The sequence below is a fragment of the Nicotiana tabacum genome, chromosome 11 (genome assembly GCF_000715075.1).
Source record: "Nicotiana tabacum cultivar K326 chromosome 11, ASM71507v2, whole genome shotgun sequence".
NCBI lineage: Eukaryota > Viridiplantae > Streptophyta > Magnoliopsida > Solanales > Solanaceae > Nicotiana > Nicotiana tabacum.
The window spans coordinates 157429242-157453352 of NC_134090.1; the positions used below are offsets into that span (position 1 = coordinate 157429242).

The window sequence follows — 24111 nt, forward strand, 5'->3', positions numbered from 1 at the left end:
TTGGGAGTGAACGGTCAGTGCACGTGAAATACAACTCCAGTGTAATATGTAAATGAGCCAAATGAGTAAATGGCATGCTTATATATATGCTTATGAAAGCAAAAGAAGGTAGAAATAAGAAAGAAACAGCTGGATCATATGCCCCATTTTAATGACTCTTATAAATGGTTCGACTTCTCAAGTAACAGCCCCTACCAATAGTATCTTTTTTTTGTTCTCACAGCAACAATAAATTTACAAATAATCGCGCCGGAGAATTATATTGCATATGAGTATATAAGGTTAAATTATTTTATGTATGTATGTATGTATGTATATATAAAAGTTTTGAATTTCCTCGATCTTTTCGCGTGTTTACTTTTTACTTTTTATTTTTTAAACCTCCTCAGAACAACCTGCTTCCGCCAAGATTTTAAATTATTATGGGAGCAAAGTATCACCGATTTATCTATATGTATTTCAAGCCAAAAGTAGTAGACGTGAATGCAATAGCTGTTGAAACTCTACATGTTAACACTATTTGATGTTTCATTGAATTAATTTGTATTCCAAACATAGGGTTAATAAAATAAATTTCTTACAGTAAGTACAAGTAACATTTAAAACAAAATGACAAAAAGAAAAATAGTAAACGAACCCATTGTAATCTTCAAATGATAACTGGAGTTACACAAATTAATCCAGAAATCAAGAAGCCTACGAGATTTACTTCTTTGACTCGTTAATTAAAATAAACATATTCAAGGACTCAACTTCTCGTAGACCACGTTATATCTTTTTTCCATAAATTAATGGACAATCTTTTAAAATTTGTAGAAACTATGATAAATGCTAAAACGCATTAATTTCTCTCTATCATTCTATTCTACTCAAAAGGGAAGTAAGATATACTCTCTCACTTTTACTTCTAAACTAAATTAAGATTAAGAGAATCTTTTTTTTTCTTCTTGTTTTACCATTATCATTAATTACTCATTTTCAAAATTATTTCTCAAGACTTTTTGCAATGCTATCATTATTAGGGATTATATGATAAAATACGCACTATAATTATTATTTTTTAAAGGGCGTGAAAAGTCCAAAATGGACAAGTAAAAGTGAACGGAGGGAGTATACGAGAACCTGAATAAAATACTGTAAGTTCCGAAAGAAATGTATATTGTATACTAAAATGAGGTTGGATCCAAATTTTTTAGGGCATTTATATACTTGGAAAGGCTACAGACTAAATGTATATTGTATACTAAAATGAGGTTGGATCCAATTTTTTTTAGGTCATTTATATATAGTACTTGGAAAGGCTACAGACATCAGAAATTTATTTGACATAATACATACCGTCTAATTTATTTGATAGTATTTGACTAGATGCAAGGGTTAATTAAAAAAAGGAGGAGGTTTTTGACACACGTGATAAATATGCATTAAGTACCAAATATACCCTTTGTACCAAAATAATTGTATTTTTTATCATGTGGATCCGTAATAAAGGCAAGATATAAATATAAAGAAGCAATCTGAAATAGAAAAAACATAAAATAACGACAAACAAATTGAAACGATGAAAGTATTGTTATAAAAAGAAAAAGAAAAAAAGCTAATATTAGTGCTGTATTTTAGCGATCGATGTCATCAACTAACTAGTGATGAAATAGTACAATATTTGTCCGTTGCTAAAATTTATTTTTTTTAAAGTAATAAAACTATCCTCACATATTCACAAATGTCCATTCTTGTTAAGCAAACCTTGCACCCCACTTCACTCTTATCATCCATTTTTTTTAGCTTTTAAGTAAATATTATTTGCAATACAAGTTGAACATTTGTCAAAAAACCTTGCATTCTTACCTGCAACTTAAGCCCCATTATTTTTCCAAAAAACACTGTGTAAATAAAATAATTAAAATAAAGAAAGGAAAAGAAAAAAAAAAAAAAAAAAGGGAAGGGTAAAGAAAATGCTAAAAGGAAAGGGAAAGAGGGAGACTATTGATGAAAGAAAGGTATCTTTCTAAGTGATCCCATGTGAACATTTCTAGAGATATGTGACCTTATTATTATAAAGTATAGTATAAAAAATAGACAATAGTTTTTACCTCTCTCCACCCCTCACTATCAGCAAAGCCCCTCATTGTTCACCAAGGGCATGAGACTAGGATAAATAAAAATTATGAGAGATCAGAATATAAATTCCAACAAAAATCTGATAATATTAGGTAATTGTTTTCATATGTTTAAGATTTGAAGAGAAGAGTTACTCGATACTCGTATTGGAAGGAAATAATAGGAACTCGGCGAAATAATCTAGGTGTCTGCAAATTAAACTAGTTTAAATACTACCATTTTTTAATAACTTAACCTGAATTTCAAACAAATTGGGATTGGCTATACGAATTCCCAGTGATTATATCACTTTATTTAAGCACATCTTATACCAATATTATAAAAATAAAAATAAAAAATACTAGAATTTCTCTATATTTTCTAATGACATATAAATCGCTGACACAACTTAGAGACTCTTAAAAACACGACTTAAACTAAATGTACTCACAAGACTAATATATATTTCCAATTAATCAAAAATATGTATTAAAAATATCTATATTTTTTGCTAACATAAAAAATCTCTTTCATGAAACCATCATTAACTCTCTTTTTTTAATTGATAAAAAGGGCCCCTCATTGTAACAGTGACATGTATTGTTCTTTAGTTAAAAATTTACCTTCACATACAAACCAGTTTAATAACCCCCACAAAACCCAAATCAGATCCAAACCCCCAAACCCAAATCAGAGTTGTGTCCACATCTGCTTGCTTAGATTCCATGGGCATTTTAGTAAAAAGCTAGGCTGTTTTCCTCTATAACATGTATCATCATTCAATAAGTTGATTTATGAGCAAAAAGGCCCCCTCTTTTCTTGCTTTAGTCCTTTTCTTTTTATGGTTGGTTTGAAATTTGTTCTATGCTTTTACTACATCTTCAACTTCAGACAAAGTTTAAAGAAAACTTGCTGAAAATATCAGAGTTCTTCTCTTCTTGAAAATTTGAAACCAAAGATCTTCTCTCAGTTTCAAGAATCTGAGGCAATTCTAAGGTGAAAGGTTGGAATTTTTTGTTTTTATTGGTTATATAAATGTAAAGATGAAATCTTTGAGCAGTGTAGGACTTGTTTTAAGTGTGGTATTTGGTTGTCTTTTATTAGCTCTTATTGCTGAGCTTTACTACTTATTATGGTGGAAAAATAGGATTGTTAAAACAAGTCTTGAAGATGGTTATAGTAGCAATAAAGCCAAAGAGTTCTTTTGTATGTTTTGTATTAAGCCCTCAACTTCTTTAAATTCCAATATTGCCTTAAAATCTCAAGAAATTTGTGCCAATGATACACAAGTCCATGAACCAACAATCCAAGTTCAATCCAATGTAGAGTCAAATAGTACTCAGTGGAGAGGTCAACCAGTCGAGGAGGCTACCGATTTTTGGTTCAAACCCTTTGGAGATGATAACATGGAAAATGAATTTATAGGACTTTGTGGGCCACCAAGATTTTTATTTACTATCAAAGAGGAAACTAAAGAAGATTTGGAATCTGAAGATGGAAAATCCAAAGGTGAAAAGAGTAGAAAAGGATCAAGAACTAGGAGTTTAAGTGATTTATGTCTAAATATGGAAACTCCTTATTTAACTCCACTTACTTCACCACTTTATTTTACTCCTCCTTTAAGTCCTATGATGCACAAAAATGGATTCAATCCTTTTCTTGAATCAATAAGTGATGCTGAGTTTAATAAGTTTATAAGGTCCAATTCACCTCCTCCAACATTTAAATTCTTGAGAGATGCTGAAGATAAATTTTGTAGAAGAATTGTGGAGGAAAATGTGTCATATCAAGTTGAAAGTATTGAAGTTTCTTCAAGTTCAAAGTTGTCCAAAGATGAGGAAAATGGACCATTTATTACACTCATTTTCCCTAAGAACAGAGAAGTACAACTTGATCAACATCATGTACAACACTGTCCTTCAAGCTCTTCATAAGTACTCCCTTTAATTTGAAGCTGCCAATCCAACAGGTGAACCAATTATAAGAGTAAATTTTGTTTCATCCCCCCCCCCCCCCCCTTTTTTTCCATTTTGATTGTATTAAAAAGAAATGACTTATTTTCTTTGTTTAATTAGCGTATGAATTTAGAGCTTGTTTGCTTAAATCATCTGACTTTGTGATTTTAAGGTGAAGTTAATGATTAAAGCCTAGTCATGGTGCAATCCTGGTGGTATTTTTTAAATTTATTTGTAAAAAAAGCGGTCCGTTTCACTAAACTTCCGCTATGTACGGAATTCGAGGAAGAAAAAATATAGTTCCTTTCTTTGCGTAAGTTCCTTTTTTTGCGGTCATTTGTATTTTCTCGAATAATTCAAATATAGTTACTTTTCTAATGTGATAAAAAATAGTTTTGTGATTATTGCTATAGTGAGTAAAGTTTCGCGACCATATATGAACTAATTTGGAGGTGCATTTAATGACAAAAGTCTAGGCATAGTGCAGTGTATACTGAATTTTTTAAGGGGAAAAACATTCTTTGCAGACTGCAACACTGCAAATAATGTCCAGATTCCACTATGCATTTGATACTAGTTGGGAAGTGGTTATTTTTGGTGGGGGTGGGGGTGAGATGGTTGGTTTGTTTCTATTCAATTTCAGTCTCCTAAGCTGTCTAAATACAACCTGTAATCATTCAAGGAGAAAATGACTACTGAGAAAAAAATTGAGAACAAAAATATTTAATTTACTATTTTAGATATTGAGAGGGACCCTAGCGTAACTAGTAAAGTTGTTGTCATGTGACTAGGAGGTCAAGAGTTTGAATTGTGGAAACAACCTCTTGCAGAAATGCAAGGTAAGGCTGCGTACGTTAGACCATTGTAGTCCGGCTCTTCCCGGACCCCGCGCATAGTTAGAGCTTAGTGCATCGGGCTGCCCTTTTTACTCTTCTATATATTGACAAGTCTAAAGAGCACCATAGAAGGGAGTCTTGAACCAACGATAAAGTTATTTTCGCGTGAGATATAGGTTACAAGTTCGAGTCGTTGAAGCAACCATTAATGCTTGTATTAGATTAGACTGTCTATATCACACCTCTTGACGTGCGATTCTTTCGCAAATCCTGCGTGAACCCAAGATACCTTTGCACCGGTTTACCATTAAAAGCCACCATAATATGGAAGTATGAGTAAAGTTAATGTAGCCGTCTTGAAGCCCCCCCCCCCCCCCCTTTTTCACATACTGCTTTATAGATTATCTCATTGACAAGTCATGATTTCTCATCTTTTTATGCATGCTCTTGAATCATAATGATCTTTCACTAATTTCTTTAACACACGTATCATTTTCATTTGAAAATTGATTGGCCCACCACAAAGTAGTTTCTTGATTTTTTGATCTGTACACTCTATTCTTTTACCCAGACAAAGAGATCAAGAAGAGCTAGGCCTTCCTTTTTAACTTTTTAGATTTTCCCACTAGTAAAAATCTTCAAATTGGGAATTCCCCCCCCCCCCCCCTAAACACCCTGGTTTCCAAAATCACTGATTAATATGAATTTGTATCAAGTACGCCCTCTGAGTGCCAGATTGGTCCAGACCCCATTTGTTGGATCAAATTGGATTTGTTGTTGTTGTACCCCTGTGGGGTGTAAAATATTCCTTAACAAAAAATTCTCTCAAAGCTCAAATTCGATACCTTTAATTAAGGTAGAAAGATTAAAATCAGTCTACACCCCTGGGCGGAAGGTAAGGAAAAATGGGAAGGAGATTACATGCGAAGAAACGGATGCGCTTACTGATAAGGTAAAAATTCAAATAGTCAACCAACTGAACTATTATGATTCCTCGTAAGAATACACTATGATTCCTTGTAAGAACACGGGCTGACTAAACATTAATCTGTATTACATTTGGAATCGTCGTTATATTAAGTTCCTTATTACTAGTGATTATTATATAAAGTTGGACTAAAGAAAAAGGTAGTACCAACAAAACATAATGACAAAAGGAGGGAGGAGGAAGAGAGAGATTATAACTTGTGTGGAAAGGGTGATGAATTGGCATTTTCAGTAAAGAACAAACATGTACTCTTGCCCGTGATAATATCACGTGTTTCCAAACCGAAAGGTAAACCACCTTAAATAATCATTTCGTCGATTTGCCTTTATACTTTTTTTTTCATGATTGATACACTATATAGTATCAAATGAAAATAAAAGGTCAACTTACCAAAAAATTTGTATATTCTCTTTCGACATAAAGGTTTTAAACCTTGAATAATAAAGGACAATTTACATATTTGGCCGGTCAACTAAAATAATTACATTTGCTAATCAAATATACAATATATATATAATACATTTTACCGGCTATTATTTTTGGCAGCAATTATATTGTGTAGTTTCACAATAATAAAGGTTGAGGAAATATGTTTTCCAATAGACTTCTCGATCTAGAGATATATGAGTCATAGCCTTATAGGTCATAAGTCATAACTAGAAGGGCAATTAAATTAGATAAATAGAGTGCTGAACATGCCAAAAAGGGTAATATAAATAATGGATTATAACTCAATTCCTTCAAAATTTATTTAAATCAAAATGGATTTGACAAATAATATGTTGGAATTGTTACGACCTAACCTGTCCGATTTTGTAGTGGTCATACTGTCAGTTTCTAAATGGTATTTGCACTATTTCCTAGAGGTTTTTCAGTTTTCTATTCTTTCTTTATTGAAAAATTTACCTTTGATATTGCTATATGTTTAACATCCTGAGCTATGGATATTTTTTTTTTTTATGTTTTAGCAATTACTTAATTGAGCTTTTCTTTAAATATATTTTGCAGTAGTTTCTTTCGGGAAAAAGTTTATAATAGTCTTTGAAAAAGCAAATAAGGTCTAATATCTCCTTAAAAAAAGGACAATATATTGGAATTAGTCACCCAAAAAAAGAGAATGCTTGGAATCTTTATACAAATAGCTGATTACACACGGTCATACGTGTAAGCACGTGATTTTTGCCCTATGAAAGAATTACTCCCAAAAAAAATTCAAAATAAAACAAATTTCCTTCTGTGTGCAATTTTTGTATTTTTGTAGTATTTTTGTATAATTATTTGTATTTTTGTCTGTGCATGTTTATTTGTTTAAATTAATAAAAATATAAAATATGTCGCATTTGCATTTAGGATTTAATCCTACAATTGTTAGTAATTAAGTTTGTTTTACAAAAATGAAAATTCCAAAAAAATGTGCATCGTTTGCATTTTTAGCATTTAATGTCCAATTGTACAATTTTATGCTTAATTATCACTTAATTGTGTGTTAATTGTTATTAGGAATTAATTTGCGCTTTTATAAATTAATTTAGTTCTATACAATAATTTAAGAATTTTTAGAATTTAGTTTTAGAAAAATAAAAGAAGAAAAGAGAACAAAAAATATAAAGAAAATCAGAATTGGGCTCTTCTTCAAATTCAAGCCACAGGCCCAAAAAAAATACCCAATCTTCCCCTACGACCCAGTCCATTTCAAACCGGGTCGACCCAGTCCATAACCCAAAACCTCACCCCACCCTTTCTATTTTCATTCTTGAACAAAAAAAAAAATTTGCAAAACCCTAAAAGAACAAGACCTAAACTACCCGCCCCCCACCTCTCTTTTTCTTCTTCTTCTCCAAGCTTCACCAAGCTCCTCCCATGGCAGCCCTTCCCCCTCACACCCCCCCCCCCGTTCCTCACACCTCCAACACACATAGCACACACCACGCACACACACCTCCAAGCAGCCATGACTACTGCCTCATCTTCGTCATCGGAGCTCGTCAATAGAGCTCATCAATGGCGACCAGCAGATCCGTCATCGTCATCGCACCACCCAAGCCATGAACAACCAAACTCCTGCTGCCCCGTCGAGCTCCAGCCATGGACGTGAGCTGCTGCTACGTTCAGTTTCGACGCTCCAAACGCAGCAACATTCAGTCTGTCACGTTCGCTGCGTCTTCGTTTCTCCCTGGCGAGCTCAAAGCTCGGCCATGGCTGATCGTTCTTGCTTCTTCTTCTCCATTCGTCACTGCTGCTGCTGCGTTCTTCTCTGTCCGTTGCTGCTGCCCGTGCTTCTTCTTCTTCTCCAAGATCACGTTGGCTGCTTCTTCTTCAAGATCGTTGTTGTTGCGTACTTCACTGTCCGCCATGGTTGCTGTCGCGGCTGCTGCTTCTTCATCTTCTTTTCTTTCGCCATGGCTGCTGTCGCAGCTATTGCTTCGTCGTCTTCAAGTCCGTTTATGTCAAGGTTTCGTTGGTTTCGTTTAAGTTCGTTCGAGTTCGTCGTTGGTCATTTACGGTCAGTTGTTCTAAGTTTTATTTCTTCCGTATTTTTGTTTGATATTTTCAGATTTGAAATTAGTATAAGTTTGATTCTTTTCTTGTTCGTTATTTTCACTTTGATTACTTCTTCAGTTTGTTTCATTTTTTCTTATTTATTTTTAGATAGAAATTGTTAGTTTAATTATAATGTTGTTAGATTTAAGTTGAAGATTCAATTAATTATTTTTCAGTTTGTTTTATTAATTTAAAAGGATTTAATTTTAATATAAAAGAGTGTTAGTTTAAATTGCTTGAATCCGTTCTTTGTTATTTAATTTAGATATAATTCATGTTCATTTTTTGTTTGAAGTTCATGTTAATTCAGTGATTTAATGTGAGTTTATGTTTTAGTTTTTAATTTTTTGATTTAGTTTGAATCATGTATCTTTGTTATAATTTTGTTGGATTTAATTTAAAGATCAATTGATTATTTGAGTTTAGTGATTTGAATCTGTTTATTTATTTTGTTTAAAGTGTAATTTGAATTTGAGCTCATGCTTTGAATGTATTTGTTTGTTATTGTTGGTGAATCTGAAAATAAGTTTGTTGTGTAAAAACATTGTTCAGTTAAAATAATTCAAGTTGTTTCTTTGTTGTTCATCATATAGTTTGAGTTTGTTCATAAAATCTTATTAGGAATTGGTTATAGCTGCTATATTTTGGTTAGAATTGATTAGTTGAACTTGTTATAGCTGACGGGGTAGATTGGTAAATTACAATGTTTTCAGGGTCAAAATGGTAATTTCAGTAAGGCCAGAGGGGTATTTTTGAAATTAAAATTCTGAACAATTATTTATTTTGAGTGCTCTGTCAATTAGGATTAAAATAATATTAAAATAATCAATAATGGGGGGACAAAATATAATGGTGAGGAATAATGCAATTGTTTAATATAAGCATGGGGGACAAGATATAATGGGGTATTTGTTTAATGTAGTGGGGGACAAGACATAATGTAGTGGGGAAAATAATAGTTGTTTAATGTAAGCATGGGAGACAAGATATAATGGAGGGGATAATGTATTTGTTTAATGTAGTGGGGGGCAAAACATTAGGTAGTGAGATTAAAAGGGGGATGAGTGAAAGATAATGGGTTTTAATTTAAAAAATGCTGAAAGATGGGAATAAATAAGGAAGACTTGATCAGATTTTAAAAGAACAAGAGAAAGAGAGAGACAGAAAAAAGAGGACAGAAAAAAAGAAGAAGATGAGAGAAAAAAGAGGACAGAAAGAAGAAAAAAGATAGAGAGAAAAATTTCGAAAATACTAAGACTCCAAAAATAAAAAGAAAAACATTTTGGAAATTCAAAAGAAGAATAGTATACACCTGATATACAATTTAAATATTCTGATATACGGATTCAGAAATTAAGGGTTGAACATTAATTAGTCTTTCAACTCTGAAAAGATTCCCTTGGCTTCTGTCCGTTGATTGTTGTTGGTGTTTCTGGATTTTTATCTTGAGTTTTAAAATCTGTCACTGGTTTCTCATTGCTGGTTGCTGGGTGTTGCTGTTGTTGTATGCTACTGAATTTCTGCTGATTTCCCTTTTCTTTTGCTTCAAATATCAGGTACACGACTGTAACACTAGCTATTGCAAGCTAATAATGTGGAAGCATGAATACATATGAAGAATTGAATTTTGAAGTTTTAATGTCGCTTTTCTTTGTTCCTTTTATTGTTTGTATTTAGGCTATTTCATGTATTACTGAATAATAATTGGAATAAGAGAAAATAACATAAGTTAGTCTTTAATGAATCAGTTTGGCAAAACGGGTTAATTCACTAGTTATGAAGGTTTTAAGATTATCAACAGTAGGTTAATCGTGAACAAGTAACTAAATTTAGCTAAGGTATGAATTTAAACTGAATTTCGTGAATTAGGCATTAAGGCACGATTTGAGTTCAAACAAGATTAGAAGAACGTTTAAGTTTAATAAACTTTCTAATAAGCATTAGTAATTATGGTTAAATCTAGTTTCAAATGGTTGTGAATAATTAATCTCAATAGTTTTTTTTATAACAATGCGAGTTTTAATCTAGCTATATTTGATTCTTTTGAATATTAGTTGTCGAATTTTTATTTTATTTATAATTTTGAATTTTTGAGTAAAATTCCTTTTCATCAATATTTGTATTAATCTAGCAATTAGTATGCCATGCTTTCTTAAATAAATAAATAAAAAAAACTCGTAATTAATTAGGATTTTCTTTCTTTATTTTAGAGACTAATTTTAATAGAAAAATGTAGTCGCTTTAAGATTTGTCCATTTAAAATAAATGAGACGAGCCTCGCCTAGTAAAATATGTAGATTGCGGGGCCCTCACAAATGTATGCATTAATTATTTAGAACATCGGAGTTGGACGTCTAGTAAAACTTTACGGCCTTTCCCAAAACAACAATACGTTAGTCGCTCTAGGCGCGTCGTTAACAAATTATTTTCTTAAATATGGGTGTGCATTTATGTAACCCAAATCCAAATCTCAACGGAGTCGAAATGTGTCAATAACCACGGGTGCATTGATTGCGACGTGGTTTGAAATACGTTTTCACAATGTTGCAATTCTCCGTAAAATAATAACAATAAATAAAAATAATAAAAGCGGCTAAAGGATAAAATTTGCACATAAGTTTATAATATGTATTATATCAGATAATCAAGCCGAATATAACAGTTGAGGCGACTGTGCTAGAACCACGGAACTCGGGAATGCCTAACACCTTCTCCCGGGTTAACAGAATTCCTTATCCGGATTTCTGGTTCGCGGACTGTAATACAGAGTCATTCTTTTCCTCGATTCGGGATTAAAATTGGTGACTTGGGACACCCTAAATCTCCCAAGTGACGACTCTGAATAAATAAATAAATCCTGTTTCGATTGTCCTTTAATTGGAAAAAACTCCCTTCCGCGCCCTTTTGAGGCGGCGCGGGCGAAAAAGGAGGTGTGACAATACGCACATTATAAATAAATTATACATATTATATATATGTATATACCAGCTATTTTCTTGTTTGAGCGGTTGGGTGATTGACTGTTTAGGTTAATTCTTCTAATACTTTTGAACATATAAACCGCTAGCTAACATTTATTTCCATACTTCAAGTCACAAAGCCAGGATTGACAAATGTAGTCCCACGTAATGGGGCCATGAGAAGCTTAAAAGTGTAATTAGAAAGTAAAGCACCACACCTTGATAGGTTTTTGACATAGCTAAAGCAACATCTGAACATGCACCACAAGTTTTGCGATAAATATTAACATTCCTATTGAACATGTATAGATATATAACTGCTAATCAGTAATTTCAAGTTTAAAGCTCAACCCATGATCAAAATCCAGACCTAAACAGGCAGAAAAAGTAAAATATTGTGACAAGCCGGTAAGTACCATTAACGTCTCGAAGTAGAAGCTAAAAAATGCTAAAACAATTAGGGGAACCAAGCAAATGTGATTGAACATAACAAAGTGAAAGTAAAGTTATATCATCTATGTCAAAAATCAAATAAACTATATTTTTAGTATATAGGGAAAATGGTGAAAACAAGTAGGTAGAAAGTATCATAATTACCAAACTTCTAATTTTTATTTCCACTCAACCGAGGAGTGGAACTTAATTATACCTGCGCATGGAAACCTTTGCAATCATGAGAGGCGAAATTCGTAGTGGCTGCAGATGCCCAAATAACATTTGGATCAAAGTCTAGTGCGTGTACCATTTGTTATACCCAGTTCAACACAGATTGAACTGAGGCCTGCCTCCCCTAACAGACTAAATGCACAAAAGCCATAGTAGGCGTGATAAAGATCTGGCAGCTGCTCCGGAATTTTGCCAAAACCACCATACTGTAGAACAAAAAAAGGGGGCATAAATTTTAGTAACTTAAAGTTCTTCCAGGGAAATGCCTGAATTAGGTGGTGAAAATATCTAAAAGCAAACCACAACGATGATGGTACACAAATATTGGCAGTGAAACAGTTTTAACAATCCGTAGCAATGAGGTTCCAGTGGTTGATAAAAGTTCTTGGACATCATATAATAGGAAGGGCATACGAGCTCAGACATTAGATCTTTATTAGTCCCAAAGAAAAAGAACAATTTGGAAGCTCTAGAACTGCAGTTGCATTTAAAAGCATGTTCAAAGAAAGAAAAGAAAGAGGAGAAGTCAATAGCACCTGGGATTGACAGGTGAAAAGAAATTTACGTAAACCTCCATAATTGATGAACTTGTGAGCCCCTAAGATCTTTAGAACTCCTCCAACCCTGAACAAGGGCGTCAATTTGTCAAGCCAGAAGAAACAGAAGTGATGACAGTTGAAGATAAAAAGCTATTTGAACTCACCAAAAAGCATAGCAGGTGTCAGTAGCTTTGTTTGGTCTACCTTGGAAACCACCATCAGTGGCCTGTCTCTGTGAGAAAGATTGAGTCACACCAATTGCAGGACAGTAGATCAACAACAACAACAACAACAACCCAGTTAAATCATACTAGTGGGGTCTGGGGAGGGTAGTGTGTACGCAAACCTTACCCCTACCCCAAGGGTATAGAGAGTTGTTTCCGAAAGACCCTCGGCTCAAAGAGGCAAAAAGGACAGTAGATCATATCGACCATTTATCAGTCAAAGGACCAGATATGAGGAATGGACTTGTACAAAAAATCATCCTTTTTTTTCTTTTGAAAAAAAGGTCCTCCTATATCCTTACATTGTTCCACGTTACAATTTTTTTTTTGGTTATAATCATCCGCTATTTTAAAATTGTAATATTTTTTCTTTGGAGGAATACTGAAAAATATGTCTAGCATAGCAATATAAGAACCTGTCACACACTATTAGAAGTAAGTATACCTGTAGACTCCAGTCTAGAAGCATGGGCACATTTATGAAGCAAGAGGATACACTCTTTGACAATATATCCTCTTCAATTAATCCCATCAATTTGAGAGATGCAACCGCACAATAAGTGGCACCACCTGTGATACTAAACAATCACCATCTATGAGAAATATCATATTACCACGTAAGAAAACTGAAAGATGATTTAAGAGCATGCTACCACATTGCACTTTCAGCTTTCTCTTAAAAAAACAAAGAACTAGAAGAAGAAATGACAGATACATTCATTTGGAGCCCCCTTTATGTTTTCTTTTCCCACCCCGTGTGGCTCAAAACAGAGACAAAACAATAGCCACTCTATAAATCTGATAACTACAAATATTGACAGGGTTTTCCACAACTGAAACTAAATATAGAAGGATAAAAGATAGATTTGCAACAACCATCTTTCACTCTTACCACTTTAAAGTTACCCCAAGTAGAAAAAAGGAAAAGAAGATCACAACAGAGATATGAAAGATAAGCAGTACAAGAAGGGGGCCATCCTCACATTGACTGGTACGAATACGCTTCAGCTACCGGAAGGGGGCCATAACTGCTTGCCCGATATCCTTTAATTCTATCACCCATTTTATTTTTTCTCAAATAAACTTGCAACGGTTTATTTGTGCAGCTCCCCCACCCCAAATAGGAAAGAAACAGTTTTTAGTAATTACAATCTTCAAATGAAAAGATCCTTATGAGACTTCAAAAAAGTAGGACATCACTCGCATTTAAAAATTAGGGATCTTTATAAATGCATTAGAGGTAATATTCACTCACCATGTGATTCTGAACCAGGAGTTAAACCAAAACCACCATCGTATGACTGCATGAACCAGATAGCAGTGCTTAACATGAGAAGCATCACCAGGAATCATAGCAAAAGAAAACGCTAGAGATATGAAAACTAAAATGATGCTCTATAACATGGACACTTTATCATTAAAATCTGAGGAATGAGAAACTTATTTATCATAAGGGTGTAATTTATAATACTTAACCATTTCTAAGACTTTAATTCTGAAAAGTTAGGTTTTTCAGGTGGCAGCTTTAAATTGCAATGAGAATGCACAAAAACTGAATAAAATCCAAACTTTCAAAATAAGGATGTGAATATTTAAATGTTATCTGTAAGATGAACATCTTTTTTCCCCTAATAAAGTTATCGTCACGGAAAACTTGTGCGCAACTCGACTATATAAACATAAATGCTTAACATGGGTGATGTTGGTAAATGGAATTAATTTGGATGTGCCAAATTGACCGATCATTAACTTATGTAAGTTCACTTTGGAGAGGTAACTATATCAAAGATACAGAATAAGAAGTTTTGTGAAAACAGATGGCCATGCTCTGTATACCTGACAGTTTATAATGTACTCTTTGGCTTTCTCCTTGTCAATGCCACTCCAGTTTTCCAACATGGAAGAGATTGCAGCTGGTATGCAGGTCAGCGATAATCAATTTTCATTCTAAAGTGTTTAAGTTCAATAAGCTCAATGCAAAGATATTATCTACCTGCACAATATACAAAGCGGAGGTCTGTCTCTGCCCCGCTATGAATGGGCATAAAGCTGGAAAATGAAAAAAATAGCAGTTACTATAAAAGAACCTAAATAAGCATAAACACACACCCCACATATTCTGAGGCCAAGATTACGGCAGATTCATTTGCATGTCAAACTTTTTTAATGTATTGTGGATAAGGAAAGAGAAGTGGAAGAAACGTTCGTACTAATTTCACAGTTGGGAATGGTGTACTGGAGCTTTATCAATATTTTTATTTAAAAGATACATCTAATGGTATAGCTCTCAAGAGATGTTGGCAGAATCAATGATATGCATATAAATATCTGTTTGTCCTAGCTTTCCATCAGAAATTGATTGATGTCCCGTACTAATTTCACAGTTGGGAATGGTGTACTGGAGCTTTATCAATACTTTTATTTAAAAGATGCATCTAATGGTATAGCTCTCAAGAGATGTTGGCAGAATCAATGATATGCATATAAATATCTGTTTGTCCTAGCTTTCCATCAGAAATTGATTGATGTCCCGTACTAATTTCACAGTTGGGAATGGTGTACTGGAGCTTTATCAATACTTCTATTTAAAGGATGCATCTAATGGTATAGCTCTCAAGAGATGTTGGCAGAATCAATGATATGCATATAAATATATGTTTGTCCTAGCTTTCCATCAGAAATTGATTGATGTCTCCATACATAAGGAGATGTACAATCGACATATAAAAAGGTGTATATTACATGGATTAAGTACCTTCGGCCCTTTCTTTTTTTTATATTTTTAATCAGCAAGCCTTTGTTCTTTTCTTTTTTCCCCTTATTTTCCTCTCTATTCTTGTTTCTTTCAAGGAGGGATTGAGTGGAATTGTCACTGCCAGCACATTCAGGATCAGACCTCTCTTTAATAGCCATCCTTTATAACAACATTTTACTACAACAGCCAAATATCTTTGAAACCGATTTTTCGCACTAGCTACAAACTTTGGTGTCATGAAGCTAAAACTGGCGGCCATCATCGTACACTCTTTGAAAAATTACCTCTCTATAATAGTGCTACTCAAATATTAATTTACTTTTCCTTTCATTATAATGATGCTAATTCGTATATTTTACTAAATTTCCCACTTCCTTTCTAAAAATTATTTTCATATTTAAAGCACTAGCTACAAACTTTGGTGTCATGAAGCTAAAACTGGCGGCCATCATCGTACACTCTTTGAAAAATTACCTCTCTATAATAGTGCTACTCAAATATTAATTTACTTTTCCTTTCATTATAATGATGCTAATTCGTATATTTTACTAAATTTCCCACTTCCTTTCTAAAAATTATTTTCATATTTAAAGCACTAGCTACAAACTTTGGTGTCATGAAGCAAATTACAGAAATGAAATATATGTAAGATATTCTGTAATAAAATTTTGTAATAGTAAGATATTTATATAGAAATAAAATATACTATCTCAATCATTAGAGATCTAAAATACGTATGTGCTCTAGAGAGTTTGAATATATATAGCACAACTAATTATGGATTTACTAAAAATGTATTAGCTTTTCAAAATTTTAATTAATGAAATACAAATATTCTTTGAGTATTTAAATTCAAATATTTGTTTTCTTTTATGACATAAAAAGTTTGGAAAATGACTTTTTGCGTGAGAATGCTACTATACCAAAAGTGGTCTCTGTAAAGGTTTTAAACCATCTTCCTGATGTACGAGCTGTGAATAATATGGTCCCTATTTGTCTTGTTGATTTTTTTTTCAACAGGCTTTGGTGGACAAATTTACTAGTTACAGATTACGAAAAGAAAAAGATACAAAATTAAGAACCAATGGGGTTGACCAGTTAAAGAGTACATCTACCATTCCACATTCTACTAGATCTGCCATGAGAGTAACCAAAGCAATGGAGTATAGACCCAAGCGTACTTTTTAAGTTCTAAAGAAACTTTGCTAGATATATAAACTAAGGCAGCAATTCAGATACGCAATGTATCATTGATCAAAGAATTACATACAATCCATAGAAAGAAAAGCCACAAAAAGTACCTCCCATCAGGTTGCTGAAGATTTTTCATTGATTTGACGATTGATGTGGAATCCAGCAGTGAAAAGTCATAGTCAAGGGTCTTCAATATGGATAGCGCGCAGTAAGTACTTGCCAAATGACTGCCATTGGGGATTGCATCCTGTGTAGAAACCATAAGACAGGTGAATTTATAGGAATAAGTTCTTCTAAATCAGCTTGTTTATCCAAAACAACAATTAACAATTAACAATAACCCGCTCTTGTACCCCATTTTCATTCGATTGAAACTGAGAACTCCTAGAACCATGGAACCCATAAAATTGTCCTGCACAAAACCAAAAGTCCCCAATAAATCTACTATCTCCAAGTTTAAAGACTGCTTGACTAATCGAAGTCATTTCTCTATATTAACTGAACCATACCATTGCTCAATTCAGCTTCATCTCGTGGATGAGCTTGCAGTGATAAAACCCAATTAATCACCCCTTCTTTGTCAACCTGGCATGGAAGAAAATGTTACTTTGGCTAGCCAACTCTTATATGCATTCATAATTAGATAAATTATAGTATTGTTTTAGGTTTGTCCACTTCAAGCATCTGCAAATGTGTTTTTTTTTATAACCGACAATTCCCCGAGGGTCAATGGCGCACAGTTCGAAACTTGGTGTATGATGGGATCTGCAAACGTGACTATACCGCATGATATTTTATTGTCAGGAAATCTTAAAAGTAGGAGCAACTTCGAGTGCTGCATACGAACAGAACATCATAGCTGGCTTAGTTAACTCCAAATTACTAGGAAGCAACATTAATTTCAGATATAAATCAAGGAAAAAATTATCAAAGCTGAAAGGATAGACACTTTACAAGAAAAACAAAGTACTCTCTCGTTCCAAAAAAGCATAGTTCATAATACAAGGCTAAATGCATCTAAATTTTGGTATAACATGAAAAGAGTTCTTTTATAAAAAATTACAAAAATATACTATCCCCCCCCCCCCCTCCTTTTCATTTTTACATGACAAGCATAAGAAGTTAATTTAACTAATTTATTCTAGGGAATAGAAAATTTGATGTACTATTCGAAAAGTTATTTCGATAGAGATCAAATGAAAGTTTACAGATTTAAATATTTAATCGAAGAGGCATTCCAAAATAGAAGAAAAAGTAATATAAATCAGTACGCACAGAGTGTATAGCAATCATATAATAAAAATTGCTTAAACAGATGAGTGAAAAGAAACTACTGTCATTACTTCGGGATAAAGAGAGTATTAACTACTATTAACTACCACAATTTAGACAAAAATGCTCCTAATACAATATTAACAATTTTTCTAAATTGTAAATATTTAAAAGCAAGGATAAATTAAAAGGAAGAGGGCGAAAGTTACGCGATCGAGGGCACGTAGAATGTCGAGACCGGAGATGGTGAAGTAAGCGAGAGTGAGGCGATTGATTTCTTGCGATTGATAAGGTGAAGGTATGAGTTCCAGCATCATCTCTAGATAGCAAATATGCCGATTTCTATCGAAGAACATAGGGATTGATTCCGGGTCAGAATCTGGATCGGTTAAGCTCCGAAATTCATCATCTTCCTCCGCCATGTTAGGTGTTGATAATGCCGGCGACGTGGAGACCCGACGGTCGGAGTTTCACTATTTTGCTTTAATTGTTAAAAGCAACCCTCTCGAATGATGAATATTAGAAAAGTAGCCTGTCCCAAACAAGGAGATGGTTGCTCAAATGGTCACTCAACTATCCCAAATTATATCCTAAAGTCACTTTACTTTTGTTCGTAACAACAAAGTCACTAAAATATGCTTATTGCACTCAGAAGGTCACTCAACTAGATTTTCCAAATTTTGGATTGTCAAATACCTATTTTACCCTCTAAATTATAAATATTTATCTTCTTTTTATTTGTTAAACTTTTTAATATTATGATTTTCCCTATTTAATTTATATTATGGACTTATCTATAGAATAAATAAATATTATTTATAAATTAAAAAAATAAAAATTATTTAAGCATGTACAATGCTGGAATAATAAAATAACGAGCTTAGTAAAAAAAAGTTAATTAGAATAATTTGTTAGTAATAATGATTTAGTATTAACAACAAAACTTCAAAAATTTATTTACACAATTCAGAATGAAAGAAAATAAAGGTTGTAAAATATATATTTCATGCACGTAATACAAAAATAATTATTTAAATAAAGATATTTTTATAATATACATTATATATTCTTAAATATGCTCAATTATATTATTATGTTTCTATCAACTTTCCGACGACACAAAGTTATGTCACCGGAAAGTAGTGGGACTATCTGTATAGGGTAAAATATACTATGTTAAATCGTGCATGGAATATATATAATATAATTGAGCATAATTTTCAAGAATATATATATGTATATTATAAAAATACTTTTATTTAAATAATTATTTTTATATTACATGCATGGAATATATATTTTACAACCTTTATTTTCTTTCATTCTAAATTGTGTAAACAAATTTTTAAATTTTTGTTGTTAATACTAAAATTATTATTATGAACAAATTATTCTAATTAATTTTACTATGCTTATTATTTTGTTATTCCAACATTATAGATTATAGATGCTTAAATAATTTTTATTTTTTTAATTTATAAATAATATTTATTTATTCTATAGATAAGTCCATAATATAAATTAAAAAGGGAAAATCATAATATTGAAAAGTTAAAAAAATAAAAGAAGATAAATATTTATAATTTAGAGGATAAAATAGGTATTTGGCAATCCAAAATTTGAAAAATCTAGTTGAGTGATCTTCTGAGTGCAATAGACATAGTTAAATGACTTTGTTGTTACAAACGAAAGAAAAGTGACTTTAGGAGATACTTTGAGAAAGTTGAGTGACCATTTGAGTAATTGACTCCCCAAACAAGAAGCCCTTTTTCTTTTCTTTTTTACTCTTTCTTTTTTTTTTCCCTTTTAATTCTTATACGATCAAACATAAATGGCTATTATATACATATTATTGTATGATATTTGAATATTATTGTATTTGATTATTATGTATAAGAATTATTCAAGAAATATTTTTTCTCTTTTTTTATGTTACATACAAAATATAAGAAAATATTCAAATTTTGTGTGTGTGTGTGTGTATATATATATATATATATATATATATATATATATATATATATATATATATATATATATATATATATATATTTTACTAATTAAATATTTAAAAAGTGCATTATTTTGGTAATTAGATGTGCAAATATGTAATTTTTTGTGCAATGGAAAAAATATATACAAGGACATCTTTTAATGAAATTGAGTGTTATCTTTTTAATTATGGATGTAATATAATATTCTTTATCATATGTGATGCATTAAAATTTTAAAATATTTGGTAAAATTATTAGAATTATTATTGGTAATCCTAGAGATTTTACATAGTTGTTATAAAGGGACAATTTTACCAAACTATACAATTATAAAGAAGGTTATTACTGTTACAAGTTAAAAATTATTACAATCAACCATCTCTATATCAACATTATTTGTTCTAATATCTTTTGGCTTTACAGCTTGTTTGGATGGTTGTTACCAGTTGTATCGTATCGTATTGTTACTTTAAATACAATATTTGTTTTGATTGTTACTTAAATTTTATTGTATCGTATCGTTAAATCTGTCGTTACGTAACGATGAAATGTGACACTTTATGTAACGACCGATTTGGTGTGGTCGCATCGTTTCCTTGTGTTTTTCTCTCAATCTCACCCTTCATTATTGTTAAATAATTTTATTTTATCATTTACCCTACCTTTTTATATACCATCTCATAATTTTTCTTTATAATATTGCAAGTTTATTCATCATATTACTGGTGCATGATACCATGAAACGACGGCAAAACGACACAATCCATCCAAACATTGTATTCATCAAACGATACAGTACAATACAATACAATACAATACAATACAATACAATACAATACAATACAATACAATACAATACAATACAATACAATACAATACAATACAATACAATACAATACAATACAATACAATACAATATAATACAATACAATACAATACAATACAATACAATACAACCTGTTAGTTTAATGGTTGTTATACACCTATAACATCATTTGACGTTTAAATATTTTTTGACTTTTATAGTAAATGACTGTTATACACTTATAACAATATTTGACATTTAAATATTTTTTGGTTGTTATAGATAAAAAGTATCCAAAAATTAATTATTTTTTCCTTTTTAGTGTTCTAAATAAAAGATTAAAATATTATTCAAATTAAAAATCTTAAAAGATATGCATATTTCACTAGTTAAATATTGAAAGCTAATACATTATTAATAAATTCGTAACTAAATGTATAATGGTTTAAACTCTAACGCATACATTTTAAAGCTACCTAAAAAAATAAATTCTTTCAAGATTGATGGAAGAACTTTATAATTGTAGCTTGTTTCGTAGATTTCATTCTCTTAATAGCGATATGACGTTTGAATTAATGAAGACTCATGTCCAAATTTTAAGCAAAAAGGTATCCATTAGCTTTCCTTTGAAGACAATCTAAGAGCTTAATATTTAAATTTTCTATCTAAATATTCTTTGAAATTTGTCTAATGGAAAATATATCATATGCAAATCTTCAAATTTTATATCTTATGCAAGATAAAAACTTTATTTAATGAAAAAGATTGTGTACATATTTTTAGTATTATTATTAGTAATCTTAAAGATTCTATATAGCTGTTATAGAGAGGTAATTTTACAAGAGCGTTCTGTTATAAATATGATTGTTGCTGTTATAGGTAAAAAACTGTTATAGAGAGGTAAAATACAACTTAAAAAAATAGTTTTAAATAAAATTTGACTTTTATAATAAATGATTGTTATATAGGGATGTTATTATAGCTAGGTTTGATTATACCCTCATTTTAAGGAAAGAGATGTGCATGTCATAACAATTGAAACAGATAAAGGTGAATAGTGGAAATGATGTGCATGTTTGCTAGCAATTCAAAACAAATAAAGAAAAATAAAAGAAAGCAATCCATATAAGTCAAGTTCATTATGGTAAAAGCCTAAGTATTTTCTCATCAGAATCGTCATGCTGTCATTTCCCATTTTCTTGCGAAAGCGGGTTTCGACGCGTGACAACTTTTTTAGATGGGGTGTTCAAGATAAAAGTCGTCATCTAATGATTTTTAAGGTGCGTTACGGCACCAATTTGCAAATAACTATGTTTTAACTAGTTAACGTTACCAAATATCGGGTAAGAGCTCAAATTACCTCAAAGAGAAGATGTTAAGGACACTTTGTAGTCCACAAATGTGGGTCCCGACTGAACTTTAGACTGTGTGAATTTTTTAAGTATCACCTTAGGGGTGACATCTAACAGGTGGGAGGGCACACATGTACAAATACCTTACAATGGGAACATATGCAAGGCTTTCAAACTAGAAAATAAGTTCAAAGCATAGACTTCTTAAGACGCACCGGATAAGTTATAGGAAACATGAATCCACAAAGCAAGAAATTAAGCATGCGATTTAAGGACATGGATAAGTTATAAGGAGATTAAAAAGTGACAATGACATGCTCGAGAGACTCCCCTTTGGAGTAGATACCACAACAGACTTCCCAAAAAGAATATAAGAATTCAAGGCAGGACATAACTAAGAGTTGTAGACTAATTCAGGACAAGTGGGAGTGCTACTAAGGAAACCTATTCCAGAAGCTTAAGGTCAACATTATCACAAACTCAACACTATAATTAATCAGTAAACACGTACTTAATACAAATTGATCACATATAGCAAGTTCAGTTATGCACATCAAAAATTCCCTAGGCATTAAACCCGAGCAATCCTAGCATTACCAGGCATGAGTCTACAGAATAAGATAGTAGTAAAGCAAGCAACTATAATAAGGATTGGGGTTCACAAATGGTAGAGTAGCATGCGAATATGTCCTCATATTCCTTTAGGATCATGGCATACTCTTCTTTCTCTGACGGTGATAGACGAATGCTTATACGAGTTTCCTTGACCATCTCGGAATCTCCTAAGTTGACGGCCTCAGTTTCCTCCAAATTAGACTTCAGTTTGTTTTCAAAATTCTCTACATCTTTAAAAATTTCCTCAGGTATTATGTCATCTTCCAGATCTTCCAAACCATTGTCCTTATATTGCGTTGTCTCATTACACGTCACAGTCGTAGGTTCATCAGGATATGTAATAATTATGCTGAAAAAAATGTAGAAAATTAGTAATAAATATGAAAAGAAGTAATGCATTAATAAAACTTTAAAATGTCAACAAGTACGACTCGATGGATCGAGTAATTGTTTCAAAACAAAATATTGAAAATGTCTTAAATGCTCAAAACTATTTGAAAATAATTCATGCTAATTTGCCAAACTACCTAGGAACTCAGCGAGCCCGGGATAATGCAGTGGTCTAGTTTGTGAGAATAGCTCATTTTTCCATTGTTTGAATGGTAAGATCCTCCTCCTCCTCAACAATTGCACTGTAGTCCATGTCTTCTTTATCTAGAAACAACTTCCTCATGCCAACCAAAATCTCATGTTCCTCAGACCCCACATCATGTCAGCCTGATGGAATGTCTAGTGCAGAAGTGGTACGGGTTGTTCTAGCGGATAATAAGGGGCACGCCATGGCAGTATCCAGTCCTGATATTCTTGCCATGTATATTCATATTCGATTCCAAAAGTCGTGCCATGATACTGCAGTTGTACGTGTTTGGTAATCCTCGAACACTTTTTGCCGAGACCCTTATCTAGTTCATACTCTATCCACAACAATATGCTTTCTATATTGTTGCTCCACCATCGGTCCTTTTCAATTATGTTAACCCATTCAATACGATGATATGTTTCTTCACCCAACTTCCTCCTGTTTTCGATGACTAGAACGACCTGATTGGTGTAGATGGGGTTGCTCCCATCTCTATGAATGATCATATCCTGATGATCCCACTCGAACTTCACAGCCTGGTGCAGAGTTGAAGCCACTGCTCCGGGTGCATGTATCCATGGTTGTCCTAATGATAGATTGTAAGTAGCAGATATATCTAGCACTTGGAACTCAATATCAAACCAAGTCGGACCTATCTATAGATCGAGGTTGATTTCTTCGATAGTGGCTCTCTGAGATCCATCGAACGCCTTCACATTCATGCTTCCCATTCGT

The 24111-nt window shown here is 32.4% G+C and overlaps 2 protein-coding genes across 2 annotated transcripts; one reads left to right on the forward strand and one right to left on the reverse strand.

Annotated features, from left to right (window-relative positions):
• Positions 1-3143: 3143 nt before the first annotated feature.
• LOC107804675 (uncharacterized) lies at positions 3144-4034 on the forward strand. Its single transcript, XM_016628596.1, has one exon. The coding sequence runs from the start codon at positions 3144-3146 to the stop codon at positions 4032-4034; it is 891 nt and encodes a 296-aa protein (XP_016484082.1).
• Positions 4035-11860: 7826 nt separating this feature from the next.
• LOC107784135 (geranylgeranyl transferase type-1 subunit beta) lies at positions 11861-18550 on the reverse strand. The gene is made up of 11 exons (XM_075225618.1): positions 18240-18550; positions 17268-17343; positions 17112-17170; positions 16866-17005; positions 14803-14858; positions 14646-14722; positions 14065-14110; positions 13255-13379; positions 12750-12817; positions 12583-12670; positions 11861-12252 (listed from the first exon to the last, which is right to left on the reverse strand). Exons 1-11 carry the CDS (start codon positions 18450-18452, stop codon positions 12103-12105), a joined length of 1098 nt encoding a protein of 365 aa, XP_075081719.1. The 5' UTR covers positions 18453-18550; the 3' UTR covers positions 11861-12102.
• Between the last annotated feature and the right edge of the window lie 5561 nt (positions 18551-24111).

Coding starts and splice junctions, on each gene's coding strand:
- LOC107784135 (XM_075225618.1), bottom strand. CDS start 18,452: ATGGCGGAGGAAGATGATGAATTTCGGAGCTTAACCGATCCAGATTCT. Junction 17,171..17,267: donor TGAAGCTGAATTGAGCAATG/GTATGGTTCAGT, acceptor GGTTTTGTGCAG/GACAATTTTATGGGTTCCAT. Junction 13,380..14,064: donor TCCTGGTTCAGAATCACATG/GTGAGTGAATAT, acceptor TTAGTATCACAG/GTGGTGCCACTTATTGTGCG.
- LOC107804675 (XM_016628596.1), top strand. CDS start 3,144: ATGAAATCTTTGAGCAGTGTAGGACTTGTTTTAAGTGTGGTATTTGGT.